Source organism: Mytilus galloprovincialis, chromosome 7 (genome assembly GCF_965363235.1).
Source record: "Mytilus galloprovincialis chromosome 7, xbMytGall1.hap1.1, whole genome shotgun sequence".
Classification (NCBI taxonomy): Eukaryota; Metazoa; Mollusca; class Bivalvia; order Mytilida; family Mytilidae; genus Mytilus; species Mytilus galloprovincialis.
Genome location: NC_134844.1, coordinates 81,639,696 through 81,660,859, shown reverse-complemented (window position 1 = coordinate 81,660,859; position 21,164 = coordinate 81,639,696). Strand labels below are relative to the sequence as shown.

General features: G+C 32.8%; 1 protein-coding gene across 3 annotated transcripts in view; it reads right to left on the bottom strand.

The window, feature by feature from the left end:
* LOC143083789 (cytochrome c oxidase assembly protein COX18, mitochondrial-like) overlaps positions 1 to 21,164 on the bottom strand; it is an 89,426-nt gene that overhangs the window by 13,979 nt on the left and 54,283 nt on the right. For all 3 annotated transcript variants that reach the window (XM_076260140.1, XM_076260141.1, XM_076260142.1), the window contains exons 2-4: positions 14,055 to 14,684; positions 10,999 to 11,143; positions 6,941 to 7,071 (exon numbers count right to left, since the gene is read on the bottom strand). In XM_076260140.1, coding sequence (XP_076116255.1) covers positions 6,941 to 7,071; positions 10,999 to 11,143; positions 14,055 to 14,684 — 906 coding nt within the window. The remainder of the gene's footprint in view (positions 1 to 6,940; positions 7,072 to 10,998; positions 11,144 to 14,054; positions 14,685 to 21,164) is intronic.

Below are 21,164 nucleotides of genomic sequence, written 5' to 3'. Positions count from 1 at the left end.
CAGTGGTCAAACCCTGAACAGTTGGTGCAAGTTTGGACACAATATTCAAGGTTGATACTGTCTGAATTTGGATTATGATCAAATTTTTGACATAACATAGGTTTCTGACACAAAATGAATGTGGTGAAAGATCTTAAAAATTTGAAATGGGTTGAAATATTTCTATATATTTTCTATAGAAGATTTCTTGCTATTGCACAATACTGTGCAAAATAAGATTTCTTACTTTGGTGCAATGTTGTGCTCTTGCACAATAGTGTGAAATTGAAGATTTTTTACAATTGCGCAATACTGTGCAATTGATTTGAGGATTTTTTGCTTATGCACAATATTGTGCTATAGTGCAATACTATGCAATTGAAGATTTCCTGCTATTGCACAATACTTTATATATGATTTACATATCATAGTTAGGGGGTAAATCCTGCCATATCAGTATTTTTTCCATTCATATATAAATAAGAACAATAAATCAATGGAAAAACGTAAAATTTTAAGACAAAAAACAAAATTATAAAAAAAAAATTTACCCCCCCCCCCCCCATTTAAAAAAAAAAAAAACTTTCAGTAATTACCCACAAACTCAATCCCAGCTTTCCCTTTGTGGTATGGTAACCTTGCTGTACAATTTCAGAGAGATCCATACACTTGACCTCAAGTAATTGTCTGGGAACTAGAAAAATGCTTGTTTTTATGCCCCCTAATTCCTGAACGTTTGTGGCAATTACCCCCAAAATTCAATCTCAGCATTTCCTTTGTGTTGGGATACCTTGCATTACAATTTTAGAGAGATCCATACACTTAAACACAAGTTATTGTCTGGAAACTAGAAAAATTGCTTGTTTTTTGCCTCTTTTTTGCCCCTAATTCCTGAACCATAGGGCAATTACCCCCAAACTCAATCCCAACCTTCCCTTTGTAATATGGAACCTTGTGGTACAATTTCAGAAAGATCCATACACTTAAACACAAGTAATTGTCTGGAAACTAGAAACATTCTTATTTTGACCCCTTTTGGGCCCCTAATTCCTAAACTGTTGGGACGGGACCATAACCCCAAAAATCAATTCCAACCTTCCTTAAGTGGTTATAAACTTAGTGTTAAAATTTTATTGCTTTCTGTTTACATATACTAAAGTTATTATCCGGAAACCATCTGTCTTCAGACGACGACAACGCGATACTAATATACGACCAAAAAATTAAATTGCGGACGTATAAAAAGTACGGAAAACTGATTATTTGAACTTGATCTGTAACTTGTCATTATTAAACTATAAACCAATTATCAAATCTGTTTTTAAGCATGACAAACAAAAATGTGGAAAACTGATTATTTGAGTGAATTTTTTAAGTCCAAGGACCATAACTCTGCATAAAATCATCAGACTGGAACATAATTCAAACTTGATCTATAACTTGTCATGAGAAGAGTGCACACACTGAAATGTCTCGCCTTCTTTACTAATCATTGATATTATGTTGATACTCCTAAATATAAAGCTTTATTGACTGTCACATAAACTTAACATTAACCAAGAAAACTAAACATTTATCAATGAACCATGAAAATGAGGTCAAGGTCAGATGAACCATATGCCAGGCAGACATGTACAGCTAACAATGCTTTCATACAACAAATATAGTTGACCTATTGCTTATAGTTTAAGAAAATAGACCAAACACAAAAACTTAACACTGAGCAATGAACCGGGAAAATCTGGTCAAGGTCAAATAAAACCTGCACGACTGACATATAGATCATAAAATATTTCCATACACCAAATATAGTTGACCTAAGACATATAGTATTAGATAAAAAGACCAAACTCAAAAACTTAACTTTGACCACTTAACCATGAAAATGAGGTCAAGGTCAGATGACATCTGCCTGCTAGACATGTACACCTTACAATCATTCCATACAACAAATATAGTAGACTTATTGCATAAAGTATGAGAAAAACAGACCAAACCACAAAAACTTTACTATAACCACTGAACCATGAAAATGAGGTCAAGGTCAGATGACACCTGCCAGTTGGACATGTACACCTTACAGTCCTTCCATACACCGAATATACTAGACCTATTGCTTATAGTATCTGAGATATGGACTTGACCACCAAAACTTAACCTTGTTCACTGATCCATGAAATGAGGTCGAGGTCAAGTGAAAACTGTCTGACGGGCATGAGGACCTTGCAAAGGTACGCACATACTAAATATAGTTATCCTATCCTAAATCTGAACTTTTTTTCAAGTGGGCACTGAACCATGAAAATGAGGTCAAGGACAATGGACATGTGACTGACGGAAACTTCGTAACATGAGGCATCTATATACAAAATATGAAGCATCCAGGTCTTCCACCTTCTAAAATATATAGGTTTTAAGAAGTGAGCTAACACCGCCGTCGCCGCCGTAGCCGGATCACTATCCCTATGTCAAGCTTTCTGCAACAAAAGTTGCAGGCTCGACAATAAAACTATATACCAAATTTCAAATCAATATTTTCAAGCAGGAAGAGAAAAAATCAAAGAGCTGATAGCTCTGAGGTGGAAGAAGGTGAATAAAAGGTAATTTGAATTACCATAAAGGCAGCCCCACTAAACCAGGCTGCTTTGTTCCATTATCGTTATGATGTATTTTTTTCTTCAAGAATGTGTAATAAGTACATGGATTTCCCATCCGTACAATCATTTTCTATGTTCAGTGGACTGTGAAAATTAGGTAAAATCTTTAATTTGACAGTAAAATTAGAAAGATCATATCATAAGGAACACATGTGTACTAAGTTTCAAGTTGATTGGATTTCAACTTCATCAAAAACTACATCGACCATAAACTTTAACCTGAAGCAGGACGGACAGACAGACCAGAAAATATAATGCCCATAAATGGGGCATAAAGATAGTAAGACTTGTTACATACCCGTCAACTTTTGAAAGTTCCCATGGGGTATTTTAGTGCGCAACAACAATTTCAAACATTACAATTTTTAGCAAAGTATTTTGCACGATCTGGATTGTCTAGAAAAAGTGTCATATTTGTATGATGAACTTACATGCCTTTTTCTTAAGTCTGTTTGCATGATTCTAGTTATTTAATCGGTAGAAAAGATGAACAAGAAGCCAGCAGATCAGGGTTTATTTATTCGTGTAAGAATATTAGATGCTTGTTGAAATTTCCAATTTTGAATTATGCACAAAGATGGACCTTTAACAGGTTGGGAACAACACACAAAATGAGGGGTAACCCTCATTGGAAGAACATTACAACCCACTGTAAAAAATGAGCACCTTTATATTCATATTATTTGATGAAACTTTTCCCTAAAAACTTTGCATCTATTAAGTATTAAATGGTCAAAACATGTCGAAAGAGTTTTGTGATGTTTCTAAACTTATAATATCTTCTTTATTATTTTGACCCCTCATTTAGAAAAGTTGTTCCAAATATAATGAATTTTCCCACTTTTGAGTTAAAAATCTTAAAAATTTTCTTTCTTTATGGTAGTACAGTAGACTCCGGCCAATCGGATACCCAAAATGTCAGCTAAAAATATCTGAATACCCGATATATTCAATTAGACGATGAATGTATATTCATTGAATATTCTGCAATAATAAGTAGATCTATTGCTTAATATGTGAAAGGGCTGGAGGATTGATGGAGTGATTTTTATCAGTTACATCACCACGATGGTTGCGTAAAAAATTATCAGCTGATTAATGATTAAATTTGTTTGCACTTGCAGTTTTTAAATCCTATATTTATTAAAATAAATCAAATGTCATGAAATATTTATGTGAATTATTATCTTCCATACATAGTTTGTCTTTACTTGTTTAGTAAACAAATTAATGTCCATTATTTACATTTTCACACAGGTAAACTAATTTGGCTATAAATAGATCAAAGCATGTCTGTGAGAATCTCTAATCTAAAATCGTAATTGTTATAATTTTATTTCTTTAAATAATCAAATTTAAATTTATGAAAATAATCATGATTGATAAAATAGTATTGCATAAAGTTTACGTTTTCGGAAGACTATTTATGTTTAGGTCATGGTTCTAGAGGCTTCTTATCAAATTTGTAAACAAACCAGTATGGCCGCCACACATGATTACCTTTGCACATGTGAAAAAAATATTTCTGACAAAAGTCAGATTTCTCTTGTCAAAAGGGATTTATATTTATATTTATATTTTATATTGCAATAAATTATTCAGAAGGAGGTACATTCAGTTTAGATTATATTTCTTATTCTATGAGCATTTAGAGTTTAATCAAAATTCTCCCAACAGCAACTTACTGCTCTTGTCAACTGAGTCTTGAATAATTTTATGAATAGATTCAAACCATTTGAAGTATAAGGACATCTACTTCACATGACAAAGGAAAACAATGAATATTAAAAGACAACAATTTAATACGAAATAGATCCTTTTTATTTATCAAAAACAAAATCTTCTTGTCTGCAAAATTCGCAAATTCGTAACTTCAAGGGCGAACATGTAAACAGGGCGAGTTGTCCCGGTACCAAATTCACGCATGCGTACTACAAATATCTACAGTAAAAACATCCGGTTACAAGTAAACAAATAATTTCATGTAGATGAGATGAAATCTAATAATTAACATAAATAAAAAGGTACATATTTACGATAGTGAATGTTTTTCAATCCTAATTTACAAATTAAATGATTCAGATGCATAATAATGCACCTCAAATCAATTTAGCATACTATCAAATATCTCCATCAACAGTCCATCAACCGGTGTCATAAAACCACTACATACATCAACGCCAGAGAGGAAAACAAAAAAGAAAAAAGACCAAGATGATAAAAATACTAAAACTATACGGGTATTAAACATCAACTTCCAGTCTATAAGAAACAAACAAGGTGAACTAATTAATCTTATTGAAAGCACAAAGCCAGACATTATTTTTGGAACTGAGACCTGGCTAGATGCATCAATAAAAGATACACAATATTTTCCAGAAGGATATAATATTTACAGGAATGACAGGAACTTAAGTGGAGGTGGAGTACTCATAGCCGTGAATGACGCATACATCACATCATCAGTACCAGAACTGCAAACCGACTGTGAGATTGTTTGGTGCAAGATGGAGATTATTGGGCATAAAACCGTCTATCTCTCCAGTTATTACAACCCTAAAACATCAAACGAAAAGGGATATACTGAATATGGAATTAGCATTGAAAGAGCTAGCAATGTAAGAAATGCTTTTATCATCTCAGCTGGTGATTTCAACCTACCAGGTTGGGACTGGTCAAGCAAAGAAATAAAATTGCACACTCAATGCGTTGCAAATCATGAAAAGTTTGCTGACATATTAGATGACAATGGCATGGCACAACTTGTAAACAAGCCTACTAGAGGACCAAATACACTAGACCTTGTGAACTGAATCATTATGGGATAACAGGTAAAACTAATGAGTGGATAAAGAACTTCCTCAGTGACAGAACACAATCAGTAGTGGTGGAGGGAGAAACATCAACCTCAATACCAGTGGAGTCCGGCGTACCCCAAGGATCTGTCCTGGGACCAAGTCTTTTCCTATTCTACATAAATGACATGCCCCAGGAGATCCAATCAACTGTACGACTGTTTGCTGATGACACAATTGCGTATGTCACAATTTCATCCGATGCTGACTCAGCAAACCTTCAAAAGGACCTTGACAAACTAGCTGTATGGGAAACAAAATGGCTCATGAAGTTTCATCCTGATAAATGTAACGTTCTCACCATCTCCAAAAAGCGAACACCAGCTAAATACAGTTACACACTACATGGCCATAACCTTGAACATGTCACAGCAGCAAAATACCTGGGATGTACCATTGCATCAGATCTCAAATGGGGTAAACACATTAGCAACATCTGCTCCAAAGCAAACAATACCATCAGTTTTCTTAAAAGGAACTTAAACATCTCCAACAAGTCTATAAAAGAAAAAGCATATGTGTCCCTCGTCAGACCAACATTGGAATATGCTAGTTCAGTATGGGACCCGTACCAACAAAATGATATTTATAGATTGGAAATGGTCCAAAGGAGGGCAGCAAGGTATGTTACTAACAGATACCACAACACTTCATCTGTTAGTGACATGCTTGAACAACTAGAATGGACTACACTACAAGAACGAAGAAAACAGAGCAGACTGATAATGATGTATAAGCTTAATAACAACTATGTAAAGATTGATACATCAAATAAACTGATACCAAACGAACGTCCTTCCAGGAATAACAACGAAAAAGCATTCAGAATTCCATCATGCAAAACTACAGTTCGGAAGGAGTCATTCTATCCTAGAACAATAAGAGAGTGGAACACCTTGCCCAACTGTAAGGTCTCTGCCCCGAGTCCTGAATCTTTCAAGGCTCAGCTCCGTCAGTAATTAAATTGACATGTTTTTATTTGCACTTGTATATAAAATTCACCTAGTTTTTGTTTTTGTTAAATTAAAATTTTTTCATACATGCGCGCACTCCATAAATGTGGCAGAATAGTCAACCAGTTGACGGTGGCCGCTTACTGGAAGAAGAAGAAGAATGTGTTAAAATCGGTGTCAGGAATCAGAAGTTGTTATGAAATTGTAATACACAGAAACGAATGCGGCATACGGAGGATTAATGATTTTAAAGTCGGCACCATTGGCCTTCAGAAGACTTGGTCTTCTTCCACCAAAAAGTCTGGAAAACTGATTTGCGGGACAGATGGACAGACAGACAGACAGATGGACAGAGTGCAAACCTAAAGTCCCCTTCGACTTATTTGGTAGGGGACTAACCGAACTGTAGGACTGAATTTTTGTTTCATTATAACGTTCAATGAGTTTCCAATCATTCAAGCTATTGGAATAAGTGTGTATTATTCTTAAAGTTTACCTCAGTTAGTAAAAGATTACTAATGCCAATCATGACAGGAAGTATGAAGAATGGATCTGGAATTGTTAAGTCTGTCAACCACAGAATACCACCTCCACTGGTAAAACCCTCGTAGATACTTGTTGGGTCATCTAAAACATACAATACCAAATTATCACAAAGTTTATGTGTGTCATATTTTCAAGTGGATTTAAAATCAAAGTGCTTGTAAGCACTGAACAGTGAAGATTGCTTCAATTTATCAGCGGGAAGTAAAATTAATTATTGCATTGGTTGTAGTTGATTTAACAGCAATTCTAGACAAAGGAAGATGACTACAATTTTTTCAAAGATGATTTTAACAATGACATCATTCTATTTTTAGAACAGATATTAGATTTCTGCACCTTGCAAAAGTTATGTAATTTTCTTGACAAGTGTAACATCATTTTGTGCCTTGAATATCTGAGCATATATTACATTGATAAATTTTTGATAAATTTCTGGAAATGTTCATGGATAGGATGTATAGAATGTTTTGATCAATGCACTATATTTTGTGTATCAATAAAGGTAGTGATAAGTCTTGGAACATTTAGATATCAAGTCAGTCCCACAAGGTTTTGATTGCATTTCATGCAAGCTTTACCTAAAAAAATGTTGTCTATAATTTTTTAATCCAAATTATTTCAGCTCAGTCGTCCATAATTCTAATTCAAATTTAAAACCTAAAGGGAAGATTCACACACTCACTTTCACTCACTCACTCTGACCTCAAATATTCTCCATCTAAATAAAAATGTACACATTGGCAATATATATATAATTCAATTTGTTTCTGATAATTATAGATTATCATTGATCATCTCAACAAGATTGATTTTCTCGCTTGAGCCAGTACAGCAAACAGAAGAAAAGCAATCGACTTAAGATGACCAAAGATAATCTGTTTATCGCTATTTTACCTATAACAACGTTGCTAATTTTATGTTAATTTCATTAACAATGGCACATATGCTCCCTTAGTTTCTAGCGATAATTTTTTATATCACTCGACTGTGATGAGAAAGAAAATTATGAGTCAGTATGATCAAAGGAAAATGTCGTAAAATAGCAATAACAATTGTATAATACAATGTAGTATTATTTATTATGTTTCACCAATTTTTTGGGATATTTTCATATTTCTTGAGCGGTGTCAGAAAAATATTTCTCCTCACTAGTGACATATCTGTTCTCAGCAAATATAGTTAGTCCAAATATTTTAAATTGTGTTGTTTTTGTTGGATTTCTCCTGAATTCCCTATTCTGACATCATGAAAAAGGGCTACCATGTCTGATGACATCACACATAAAGAACACAACTTTCTGTAAATCTTTGAAAAGGAAGGATAACAAGCATTCTGTGAGTATTGCATAGCAATACATAGTCTCAGACCTATTAAAAATTCATTGTATTGGAACAAAATTCAAACTTGATCAATAACTTGTCTTGGTGTAAACTAAACAAATTTCAGATCAAAATCTTTAAGCATGACGAAATAAAGTGTTGAAAACTGATTTTATGTGAATTTTGTGTAAGTCCAAGGACCATAACTCTGCACAAAATCATCAGACTGGAAAAAAATCCTAACTTGAGCTGTAACCTGTCATGATGGCATGAATGTATATACCAATTTTTAATCAACCTCTTCAATCATGACAAACAAATCAGCGGAAAACTGATAATTTGAGTGAATTTTCTGTCCAAGGACCATAACTCTGCACAATAACATCAGAACAGAACAAAACTCAAATTTGATCTGTAACTTGTAAAAGAATACACCAAATATCAAATCAATATCATCAAGCATAAAGAAACAAGAATGTGTCCAAAGTACACGGATGCCCCACTCGCACTATCATTTTGCATATTAAATGGACCGTGAAATTTGGCATTAAAATTAAAAAGATCATACCATAGGGGACATATGAACTAAGTTTCAAGTTGATTGGACTTCAACTTCATCAACCAGATGCTCCACAGGGCGTAGCTTTATACGACCGCAGAGGTTGAACCCTGAACGGTTGGGGCAAGTATGGACACAACATTCAAGCTGGATTCAGCTCTAAATTTGGATTGTGATTAAATAGTTTAATTTAATAGACACAGCATAGGTTTCTGACACAGAATGAATGTGTTCTAATGAACTTAAAATTTTTGTTTTCTCTTAGAGCAATTCACTATGCTGTTGAATATTAATCCTCTCAAAAAAATGTTTGAAGAAATTTTATTTTTTATTTATGAAATTTCAAATGAGAAAAATTGAACCCAATTTTTTTAATCACATCTCCCTTTCCCTTATTCCAAAACTAATCTCAATTAAAATTTCTAATGGAGTTTGCAACAATAACTACTCATTTAAATACATCATAAAATATTAAGATGTAAAAAAACTGCTTGTTATCACTGAATGGTAAAGATTATTTTAATTTATCAGTTGGTAGTAAAAAGTGAATATACATTGTATATTGTATATAACAAAGATTTAAGTTAAGATATTTCTTGCTTACTATTCTGGACAAAGAAAGATAACTCTAATTAAAAAAAATTTGCTATTTCACAATATTGTGCAATTAGATATTTCTTGCCATTGCGCAATACTGTGCAATTGAAAAGACTTGCTATTGCACAATACTTAATATAATAATTTTAGATCCTGATTTGGACCAACTTGAAAACTGGGCCCATAATAAAAAATCTAAGTACATTTTTGGATTCAGCATATCAAAGAACCCCAAGATTTCAATTTTTGTTAAAATCAGACTAAGTTTAATTTTGGACCCTTTGGACTTTAGTGTAGACCAATTTGAAAACAGGACTAAAAATGAAGAATCTACATAACCAGTTAGATTTGGTATATCAAAGAACCCCAATTATTCAATTTTGATGAAATCAAACAAAGTTTAATTTTGGACCCTTTGGGCCCCTTATTCTGTTGGGACCAAAACTCCCAAAATCAATACCAATCTTCCTTTTATGGTCATAAACCTTGTGTTTAAATTTCATAGATTTCTATTTACTTATACTAACGTTATGGTGCGAAAACCAAGAAAAATGCTTATTTGGGTCCCTTTTTGGCCCCTAATTCCTAAACTGTTGGGACCTAAACTCCCAAAATCAATACCAACCTTCCTTTTGTAGTCATTAACATTGTGTTTAAATTTCATTGATTTCTTTTTACTTAAACTTAAGTTATTGTGCGAAAACCAAGAATAATGCTTATTTGGGCCCTTTTTTTGGCCCCTAATTCCTAAACTGTTGAAACCAAAACTCCCAAAATCAATCCCAACCGTTCTTTTGTGGTCATAAACCTTGTGTAAAAATTTCATATATTTCTATTAACTTAAACTAAAGTTATAGTGCGAAAACCAAGAAAATGCTTATTTGGGCCCTTTTTGGCCCCTAATTCCTAAAATGTTGGGACCAAAACTCCCAAAATCAATACCAACCTTCCTTTTGTGGTCATAAACCTTGTGTTAAAATTTCATAAATTTCCATTCACTTTTACTAAAGTTAGAGTGCGAAAACTAAAAGTATTCGGACGACGACGACGACGACGACTCAGACGACGACGACAACGACGACGACGACTCAGACGACGACGCCAACGTGATAGCAATATACGACGAAAATTTTTTCAAATTTTGCGGTCGTATAAAAACTACCTTGACCAAAAACTTGTACCTGAAACTCCCATTTTCATTTTCTATGTTCAGTGGACCGTGAAATTGGGGTCAAAAATCTAATTTGGCTTTAAAATTAGAAAGATCATATCATAAGCAACAAGTGTACTAAGTTTCAAATTGATTGGACTTCAGCTTCATCAAAAACTACCTTGACCAAAAACTTTAACCTGAAGCGGGACGAACGGACGGACAGACTAACAGACCAGAAAACATAATGCCCTTCTACTATCCTAGGTGGGGCATAAAAAGTGTGGAAAACCGATTTGCCTGACTGAAACTGACAGACGGACGGATGAACTTTGGTCCAGGTGAGCTAAAAAGGGGGAAAGGCACATGTTATGAAGACTCACCTCTCCTACTAATGGTAAAACCACATAGGTTTCTGATTCCATATGACATAAAAATCCAGGCAGGAAACTGCACTGCTACAACAAGAGTTCCTCTGGCTGGATGACAGTTATGTTCTTCTATCTTCTTTTTCAGCTGTTTTCTCACCTATGAAGTATTAATTATATAATTTAAAAATAACATCCCTGATATGTTACCAAATTGATCGTTTTTTATAGTTTTTAATTATTTTTTTACAATTCTAGTCTTGCTCTATAATTTTTGCTTAATTTGTCTTTCTTTTATAAATTTCAAGATAACTGTAGGCAAAAACACTAAGGTATAAGGCAAAACAATGCCAAAATTTGTATAAACATCTTTATTAAAGGTCAAACACTCCAGTCATTGGAGGATTTTAAAGTTTCTATCAATCTATATTAGTTTTTCCAGATAAAAGGTAAAAATTAAAACCAGATGCTCCGCAGGGCGTAGCTTTATACGACCGCAGAGGTTGAACCCTGAACGGTTGGGGCAAGTATGGACACAACATTCAAGCTGGATTCAGCTCTAAATTTGGATTGTGATTAAATAGTTGACACAGCATAGGTTTCTGACACAGAATGAATGTGTTCTAATGAACTTAAAATTTTTGTTTTCTCTTAGAGCAATTCACTATGCTGTTGAATATTAATCCTCTCAAAAAAATGTTTGAAGAAATTTTATTTTTTATTTATGAAATTTCAAATGAGAAAAATTGAACCCAATTTTTTTAATCACATCCCCTTTTCCCTTATTCCAAAACTAATCTCAATTAAAATTTCTAATGGAGTTTGCAACAATAACTACTCATTTAAATACATCATAAAATATTAAGATGTAAAAAAACTGCTTGTTATCACTGAATGGTAACGATTATTTTAATTTATCAGTTGGTAGTAAAAAGTGAATATACATTGTATATTGTATATAACAAATATTTAAGTTGATTCTGGACAAAGAAAGATAACTCCAATTATTAAAAAAAAATCTTGCTATTGCACAATATTTTGCAATTAGATATTTCTTGCTTACTATTCTGGACAAAGAAAGATAACTCTAATTAAAAAAAAATTTGCTATTTCACAATATTGTGCAATTAGATATTTCTTGCCATTGCGCAATACTGTGCAATTGAAAAGACTTGCTATTGCACAATACTTAATATTATAATTTTAGATCCTGATTTGGACCAACTTGAAAACTGGGCCCATAATAAAAAATCTAAGTACATTTTTGGATTCAGCATATCAAAGAACCCCAAGATTTCAATTTTTGTTAAAATCAGACTAAGTTTAATTTTGGACCCTTTGGACTTTAGTGTAGACCAATTTGAAAACAGGACCAAAAATGAAGAATCTACATACACAGTTAGATTTGGTATATCAAAGAACCCCATTTATTCAATTTTTTATGAAATCAAACAAAGTTTAATTTTGGACCCCGATTTGGACCAACTTGAAAACTGGGCCAATAATCAAGAATCTAAGTACATTCTTAGATTCAGCATATCAAAGAACCTAACTGATTCATTTTTTGTCAAAATCAAACTAAGTTTAATTTTGGACCCTTTGGACCTTAATGTAGACCAATTTGAAAACGGGACCAAAAGTTAAGAATCTACATACACAGTCATGACAGTTAGATTCGGCATATCAAAGAACCCCAATTATTCAATTTTGATGAAATCAAACAAAGTTTAATTTTGGACCCTTTGGGCCCCTTATTCTGTTGGGATCAAAACTGCCAAAATCAATACCAACCTTCCTTTTATGGTCATAAACCTTGTGTTTAAATTTCATAGATTTCTATTTACTTATACTAACGTTATGGTGCGAAAACCAAGAAAAATGCTTATTTGGGTCCCTTTTTGGCCCCTAATTCCTAAACTGTTGGGACCTAAACTCCCAAAATCAATACCAACCTTCCTTTTGTAGTCATTAACATTGTGTTTAAATTTCATTGATTTCTATTTACTTAAACTTAAGTTATTGTGCGAAAACCAAGAATAATGCTTATTTGGGCCTTTTTTTGGCCCCTAATTCCTAAACTGTTGAAACCAAAACTCCCAAAATCAATCCCAACCGTTCTTTTGTGGTCATAAACCTTGTGTCAAAATTTCATAGATTTCTATTAACTTAAACTAAAGTTATAGTGCGAAAACCAAGAAAATGCTTATTTGGGCCCTTTTTGGCCCCTAATTCCTAAAATGTTGGGACCAAAACTCCCAAAATCAATACCAACCTTCCTTTTGTGGTCATAAACCTTGTGTTAAAATTTCATAGATTTCCATTCACTTTTACTAAAGTTAGAGTGCGAAAACTAAAAGTATTCGGACGACGACGACGACGCAGACGACGACGACGACGCCAACGTGATAGCAATATACGACGAAAATTTAAAAATTGGTAAAATTTGTCATTTCAGGCAAGAACTACTATAAAAACTCTTTTGACAGTTTTAATGCCAAATGGACATTAGGTAGAACATAATGTCATTTTTAGCAGTTTTGCCTACATCAGATTTTCTCTATTTATTGTGTATTTCAAGATAGCAGGTTCTATTAAAAGCCATGTTGGTTGAAGGAGTGGGGGTTATTTAACACTTTTTTATAAATAAATACCCCATGATGATTGTGGCAAAGTTTGGTTAAATTTTTCCTCGTAGTATCAGAAAACTTCAATACACTATCATTATGCAAATTTTGCCTTTTTTTAGCAAGAAAACAAGTTTCTTATAAGGACCTCATTTTTCTTTTATGTTCAAAAAGCACATTATATAATGCATTATAAAAGCTATCATCTCATATCATGCATATTCTATTTTAAAAAAATTACACAAAAATATTGTATCTGGCACAACCTGAAGCTTGGAAAAATGCTCCATGACCTACAATTTTCATTTCATTTTTTAAAATGCATATTATATATATAACTACATTTTTGCAATGTATTAACAATGTACCTTAAAATTTAAAAGATTGTGTTGCTCTTTTATAACTCAGTTGTAATGTCAACACAAGAAACATTTAAATTAAATTTACATTTCTAGCCAATAACATCTTGGATTCATTCTGTGTCAAGTTATGCTTCCTGCTATAATGAAATACTTCTCCTCTCAAGGTCTTGGCTACTTCTCCCATTTCTTGGTTGACAGCAGCATATCGAGCCATGTTTCTCTGTGATACTATAAACAGGGGCAGCGTTAAACATGTTCGCAAAAGAATTGTACTTAGTATAATGGTTGCCCACCAGGGCAGGCCAGTATAGTGATGAACTGATATTATATAGTCAGAAGCTACACGAACTGGGGCAAATTCAGTTGATGTGTAATAAGCCCAACTTGCTTGAGAAAAGCTTCGTGTATTAGAAATTGCTAAACCTGGAAAAATATTCCTATTCAGCAGATTTTTGCTGAATTTAGGATTATTATGACCATCTAAATGCCTTGGTTCATTAAAAACTGAAAGATATCTAAACTTATTGACATAACAATATTTGCATCTATTTAGCTGGTAATTTTTTTGGATGAATGAAAAGCCTTTCTGTTGGTAAGCAATGCAAGGTAAAACAGCTGACATATTTCTGCAGCCAACTTGTGTCCATTTAATTCTTTGCACATTTAGAATATGATCAATTGACTGTGAAGACCTTTTAAGAAATACCATTCTCATCTGTAAAATATCAAAGAAATTACTGGTATTACAAAATTACACAAATCGAAATGGGAAAGGTTAAAGGTTATTTACATGCAGGCGCGTAGCTACATTTACGCCAAAACGCCCGGGCGTACACTTGAATTTTGATTAAAAAAAAACAAATCTGAATAAAATCAAAAGAACTTGTTAAATGCACATCAGCCGCGCGCGTACATTTCTTTCTTCAAATGCTTGTAATACTGTATGCGAACAAAAGGGACCAAATATACATTTTTTATCCAAATGATATCGTATCATATATATATTTCTTCAAATTCTGTAATACTAAAAGTATGAAATTACTGTGAGTTCGGAGTACTTTTCTTTTGTTCAAAGAAATGCATTATATGGGTTGCGTTCAATATCGTAGCAGCTACATAAATCTGCGTAGAGATACGTGGATTTTTAAATCTTGACAGCAGCAAGGTTAGCTACACGTTCAGTAGTCAAAAATGTATGTAGCCCTTATACATGTATGTTACTGCTACAAAATTGAACGCAACCCCGATGAGATTCGATAATTTATGTGGTTTGAACTTTTGTCCAGCCTTTGATTTATGTCACGAAAAGGGAAATAGGCGACCCTAAATTTTCGCCGGCGGCGTCAGTTTAGTTTCAGTATGTGGTTAAAGTTTTTTAAATATAAATAACTTTGTAAAATTTTTGTGAAACTTTACGGAAGTTGCACAGAAACTGTTTATGATCAAAAGATTATCCAGAGCTTAATAATAGAATTAATGTTTAATTTTCCCGTATTTTATTGAGAAAAGAATTTTTTTGCAGGTAAAAAGTAGTTACATTTTGGGGTTAATGTTTATTATACATCAATTACTGTGTCAATTTTGGAAGAAGCTTTATTATGATTAATATTTAAAGCCAAAATTTTGAAAAATAATCGTACATTTTTCAGTACCAAACTGACAGACTTATCTTTACGCAATTAACAAACGTCTCGGATTTTGTTAAGGGAGCTACAGTTGATTTTTAGGGGAAAAAGGGACTGGAGGGGGGGGGGTGCTAGAATGAAAAATGTTGTCCTGTATTTTTTTTAGTCGTAATCTCTGTCCTTCATTGTATTTTTCACTTTTTTCTACAGAACTCTTAGAATGCGAATCATAGTTAATATTGCACCAGAAAAGTTCTGAAAATTAATTATTTCAAGTTCATTAACGATTTTTTGGTTGTTGATAGAATGCTTGGCTCAACAGCTCCTTTTACTTATATTTGAAAGTAATTGGTTTGGACGATTTCTCTAAAACCAATGACCGTTAGATTCTAAATTAACACGATGAATAGATTATACGTAAAAAAAATCATTTAGATTCTGAGCACAGTATAATAATATTGATGATTATTTAGTGACAGGAATGGTATCTCATTCTCGATACAATATTGCTTTCGTGGGCTTTGTCCCCTCACTTGGACCGACTACCGGCAGGTCCTTAGACTCCTCGCCGAAGTTCGGGCGTACACGTAAAAATGACCTAGCTACGCCACTGACATGTACGTGTAAGTATAAATAACTGCCCTATATATCTTGTATATCAAAATCATGCAACTTAAACATGTATATCTAACACATCAAAAGAGGTTCAAAAATCAAATTTGTCTGCTGACAGAATGATTTTTTTCAGATTGTATATTCATTTTCATCTGTTGATGTGAATGCTTTACTTTTTTCCACAGCTTTGCTGTGTGGAAATTTTTTTTTAACTTTAATACACAATTTCCTGCATTTTATGATGCAGTCTTGTGACCTTTTCATATTGCTCCTATGGAATTAACTAGCAATTAAATAGTGTAATTTATTATGTCGCAGAATCTCATCTTAGTGTTAAAAAGGAGGGACGAAAGATACCAGATACATGTATAGTCATGGGGCGGATCCAGCCATTTTAAAAAGGGGGGTTCCTAACCCAGGACAAAGGGGGGTTCCAATTACATGTCCCCATTCAAATGCATTGATCGTCCAAAAAAAAAGGGGGGTTCCAACCCCCGGAACCCCCCCTCTGGATCCGCGCCTGTAGTCATATGAAACTTTAAATTTAAAAAACAACAATTTTCAGGACATTTAAGATGTTGATTTAATAAAGCTGACAAAATAAAAATGAATTTTCAGTGTGTTTTGAGTTTGTCTGAATGTTGATTGTCTATGAATCAGATATTTTATATATGTACAGGTTTAATAGTATTCTTGTAAAAGAACATGACACAGTTATCAAATAGTCATATTTTTTGTTTTAAATCAATTATTTGTTTTATGATCTTCTGTGAAAATAATCTACCTAAAACTAAAGATAATAACTTTTTTATCCAAAAATATTCTTGTCATTATAGGGCAAATTGACGTAACACATTCAATGGTACTAGTTTCAAACACTATAAATCATGTTGATGGTATTCTGAAAATTAATGTGAGCCCTCAACCACATCTGTTTGTCAAAAATATGTGAATGATTTAAGACTTTATGTAAAATATATGTCTAAAAATTGGGCTTCTCAGAATGACAGTAAATAATTCCCATACGAAAATTTCAACAGGAGTTCAACTGGACTTCAGCTGGACTTGAGACGTATTCCAGTCTGACTTTGAAAAGTCCAGTCTGACATGAGCAGTACCCGTACTTTTTCTTTTACTTCGGTTATTTGCCAGTCGGTATTTTCTTAAAAGTCCAACCGCACTTTTTGTAATTCTGACAAGAAATAACCACGGCTGGAGTTTTGAGGAAAATTATCCCTTCTGTAGAATGATCAGCAGGATTTTTGTCTTAGACAATTTTACAGTCATTTATGAGCAGGAATTCAGACTTAGAAAATTTTTATCAGCCAAATCTGCCCTTTATTATAATACATAAATAAAAAGTTTGCCACTAGGAAAGTTTAATTTTGGAAAAAATTGAATCCTTGGGGTTCTTTGATATGCTGAATCTAAAAATGTACTTAGATTTTTTATTATTGGCCCAGTTTTCAAGTTGGTCCAAATCGGGGTCCAAAATTAAACTTTGTTTGATTTCATCAAAAATTGAATAATTGGGGTTCTTTGATATGCCGATTCTAACTGTGTATGTAGATTCTTAATTTTTGGTCTCGTTTTCAAATTGGTCAAAATAAAGGTCCAAAGGGTCCAAAATTAAACTTAGCTTGATTTTAACAAAAATTGAATTCTTGGGCTTCTTTGATATGCTGAATCTAAACATATACTTAGATTTTTGATTATTGACCCAGTTTTCAAGTTGGTCCAAATCAGGATCCAAAATTACTATATTAAGTATTGTGCAATAGCAAGAAATTTTCAATTGCAGAGTATTCAGCAATAGCAAGAAATCTTCAATTGCACAGTATTGTGCAATAGCAAGAAATTTTCAATTACATAGTATTGAGCAATAGCTAGAAATCTTCAATTGCACAGTATTGTGCAATAGCAAATATTTTCAATTGCACAGTATTGCGCAAAAGCAAGAAATAACTAATTGCACAATATTGTGCAATAGCAAGAAATTTTCAATTGATTGGAGTTATCTTTCTTTGTCCAGAATAGTAGTTGAATCAACTTAAATCATTGTGTTATACAATATACAATGTATATTCACTTTTACTACCAACTGATAAATTAAAACAATCTTTACCATTCAGTGATAACAAGCACTTGTTTTACATTTTAATGTTTTATGATGTATTTAAATGAGTAGTTATTGCTATTTCTTCAATTTTTTTGAGAGGATTAATATTCAACAGCATAGTGAATTGCTCAAAGGCAAAACAAACATTTTAATTTCATTAGACCACATTCATTCTGTGTCAGAAACCTATGCTGTGTCAACTATTTAATCACAGTCCAAATTTAGAGCTGAATCCAGCTTATAAGTTGTGTCCATATTTGCCCCAACCGTTCAGGGTTCAACCTCTGCGGTCGTATAAAGCTGCGCCCTGCGGTGCATCTGGTTGTGTATTGTAATATATTCATAAAACGGAAATGAAGATCAATTTATTAAATATTTAAATTTTAAACAGTTGTGAATAAAAATACTTGTGTTGTTTTCAATTCAAAAAGCATGATTTTAAATCCTTGCAGCTCACAACAACCGTTAAAATAATTTACAATAATCACAACTAAATTTAATTTCAACCATAATGTTGATTATTTTATACTGTTAGTATGGATTTAGAAGTCTTTGCTTATGTTTTGTATAGCAAGTAATATATTCACATAGTAGAATGTTAGAATTTAAAAAAATATTCATTCGATAAATAAAATGTCCATCCGTAAATACTTGACGTTCGTGTTTATTGATATTACTAGAACACACCCGTGATATCACGGGTCCGTTACTGAATTAAAGTATAGAACTATGCGTATTATCTGATAAAGTCATGCCAATTATAAGATGCACAGTTTTCTCTGCTTTAAAAAGCTTTCTGTTTGAACCCGTCGACTTTGAACTTATCAATTATTGGTAATATTAATTATTTGGAAAACAAAAGTGCCTGGAATGGAGTATTTTTTAATCAACAGCATTGTCCTATATTAGTTATTTGATCTTTGATTCGCTGTTTTACGTCATTCCGGCTAACAAATTGAAATCTGTACCTATACGCCTTAATTTAAGTCCAAATTTTTAGTATTCGTATTGTCATCTTAGAAAGTCATACTGATTAAAATACTACAATAGGGAACAATGTGACAATGGTTGAATTTAGTAGTGTCAACCCTGTGGTTATGACCCGTGTATATAGCAAAATCCTAAATACACCGGATGGTGGTGCGCCTGTTAGATATGCGTACAGATAAGCCGGCAGTGTTCTCCCCAGAAATTTTGGATAGCATCACATTTTGCGTAAATAAAAATAACTGTATTTTTTTTAATTTCGTTTGTCGCGTCGCGTTGATGCTCTATTTCTTTAATATGTTTTAGTTTATATTGTTCAATTCATAACTGAGAATACAATTAAACTATAACCACAAAAACAGTTGTTTCAGTTTATGTTTTCTTTTTTCATTTATAGTTACGGAATTATTTTTTTCCTCTTGTGCCAAATAAAAATAAATATGTGGTTTCAGTTACCCAACAATAAGTCAAATGAATGAATGGTTCATTATAGATCAACCTGTATATATACAAAACTAAATATCTAGTACACAAAATTAACTATTTTTTATAGTATATCAAGTAAAGATAAAGTAGCATAAGTAGCAAAAAAAAATCAATTTAAATTTTTTTTTATCATGTTTATGAAATTCATTGTTTCATGGCACTTAATGAATTAGTTCCAGTTGTTTCTTATTTTTACATTAAAATGATATGTATTTCAACAAAGTTATCTAACAAATAGTCTGTTAAAGCGTAGTTTTCTCTCTTGGTATATTTTTTCTGTCTATTGTCCATCTGTTGTCATTATCGTGAAAATGCGGATTTTTGTCATATCTGGTCCGGTTCCGATCCGTAGTTTACACAAAAATGTGCAATGGCGGCCGTAGAAAAATTTACGAAAATGAGTCCGAGAATAAACATTGTTTGACAAGAGATTGTGAATGAATAAGACGCTTTTAATGCATTAAATGGATTAAACATAAACTTAAGCCAATTATGATAACTTTTTAAAGAAGTATTAAACTTATTTTAGCTCTAAACCAAAATTCTCGCTCTCGTATTACCGGAAGAGAAAGAAAGTAATTTTTGGAGAGTTGCACAGATAAACGACCTTTAAAAAAAATTTAAAAAAAATCATTTTAATCTTTGAAGCATCGAAATACAAAACGTAGATTTCGAATTGTTTTGTGATTGCATTTTTCCATGTCGAAATTGGTTATTGCAGACACGTGGTATTAGTCGTGTCTCAAGTGTCAGCTTGGGATATTCGCATCCAAACAGTTATCACCCTGAGGGCAATTAACACCTAGCTATTTAATCTCTTAATTGCCTTTAGTGTCCGACTTAAAGGGATTACAATTAAAGGTGATATAATTTTTATGATCATAATCGATAATAGATGAAAGTTCAAAATTGAAGACAAGTAAAATAGCATCTTCAAAATAATTATAGCGTCGCGGGAATAATTATAGCGTCGCGGGAATTATTATAGCATCACGGTGAAAAAATATAGCGTCGTGGTACCGCGACGCTAAAACGGCCTGGGGAGAACACTGGATAAGGTAATAGGTAACAGGTGAATATACTATTGGTATCGGTATCGGATTTGACCCGGAACTTGTTAATTATTGGCAATATTAATTATGTGGACTGCAAAAGGGTCTAGAGTGGTGTAGTTTTTAATCAACACCAATGTCCTATATTAGCTATATATAAAGTTGAATTCTTGGATTTGCCGTTTTTACCTGATGACGGCTGACAAATTGGACCTCGTCATTTTAGTATTATAGATATGTAATATTCAAAAGAATTTGAAAAAATACAAACAGGAACGTTAATTTATTATAAAATTTTAATTCGATTTTTG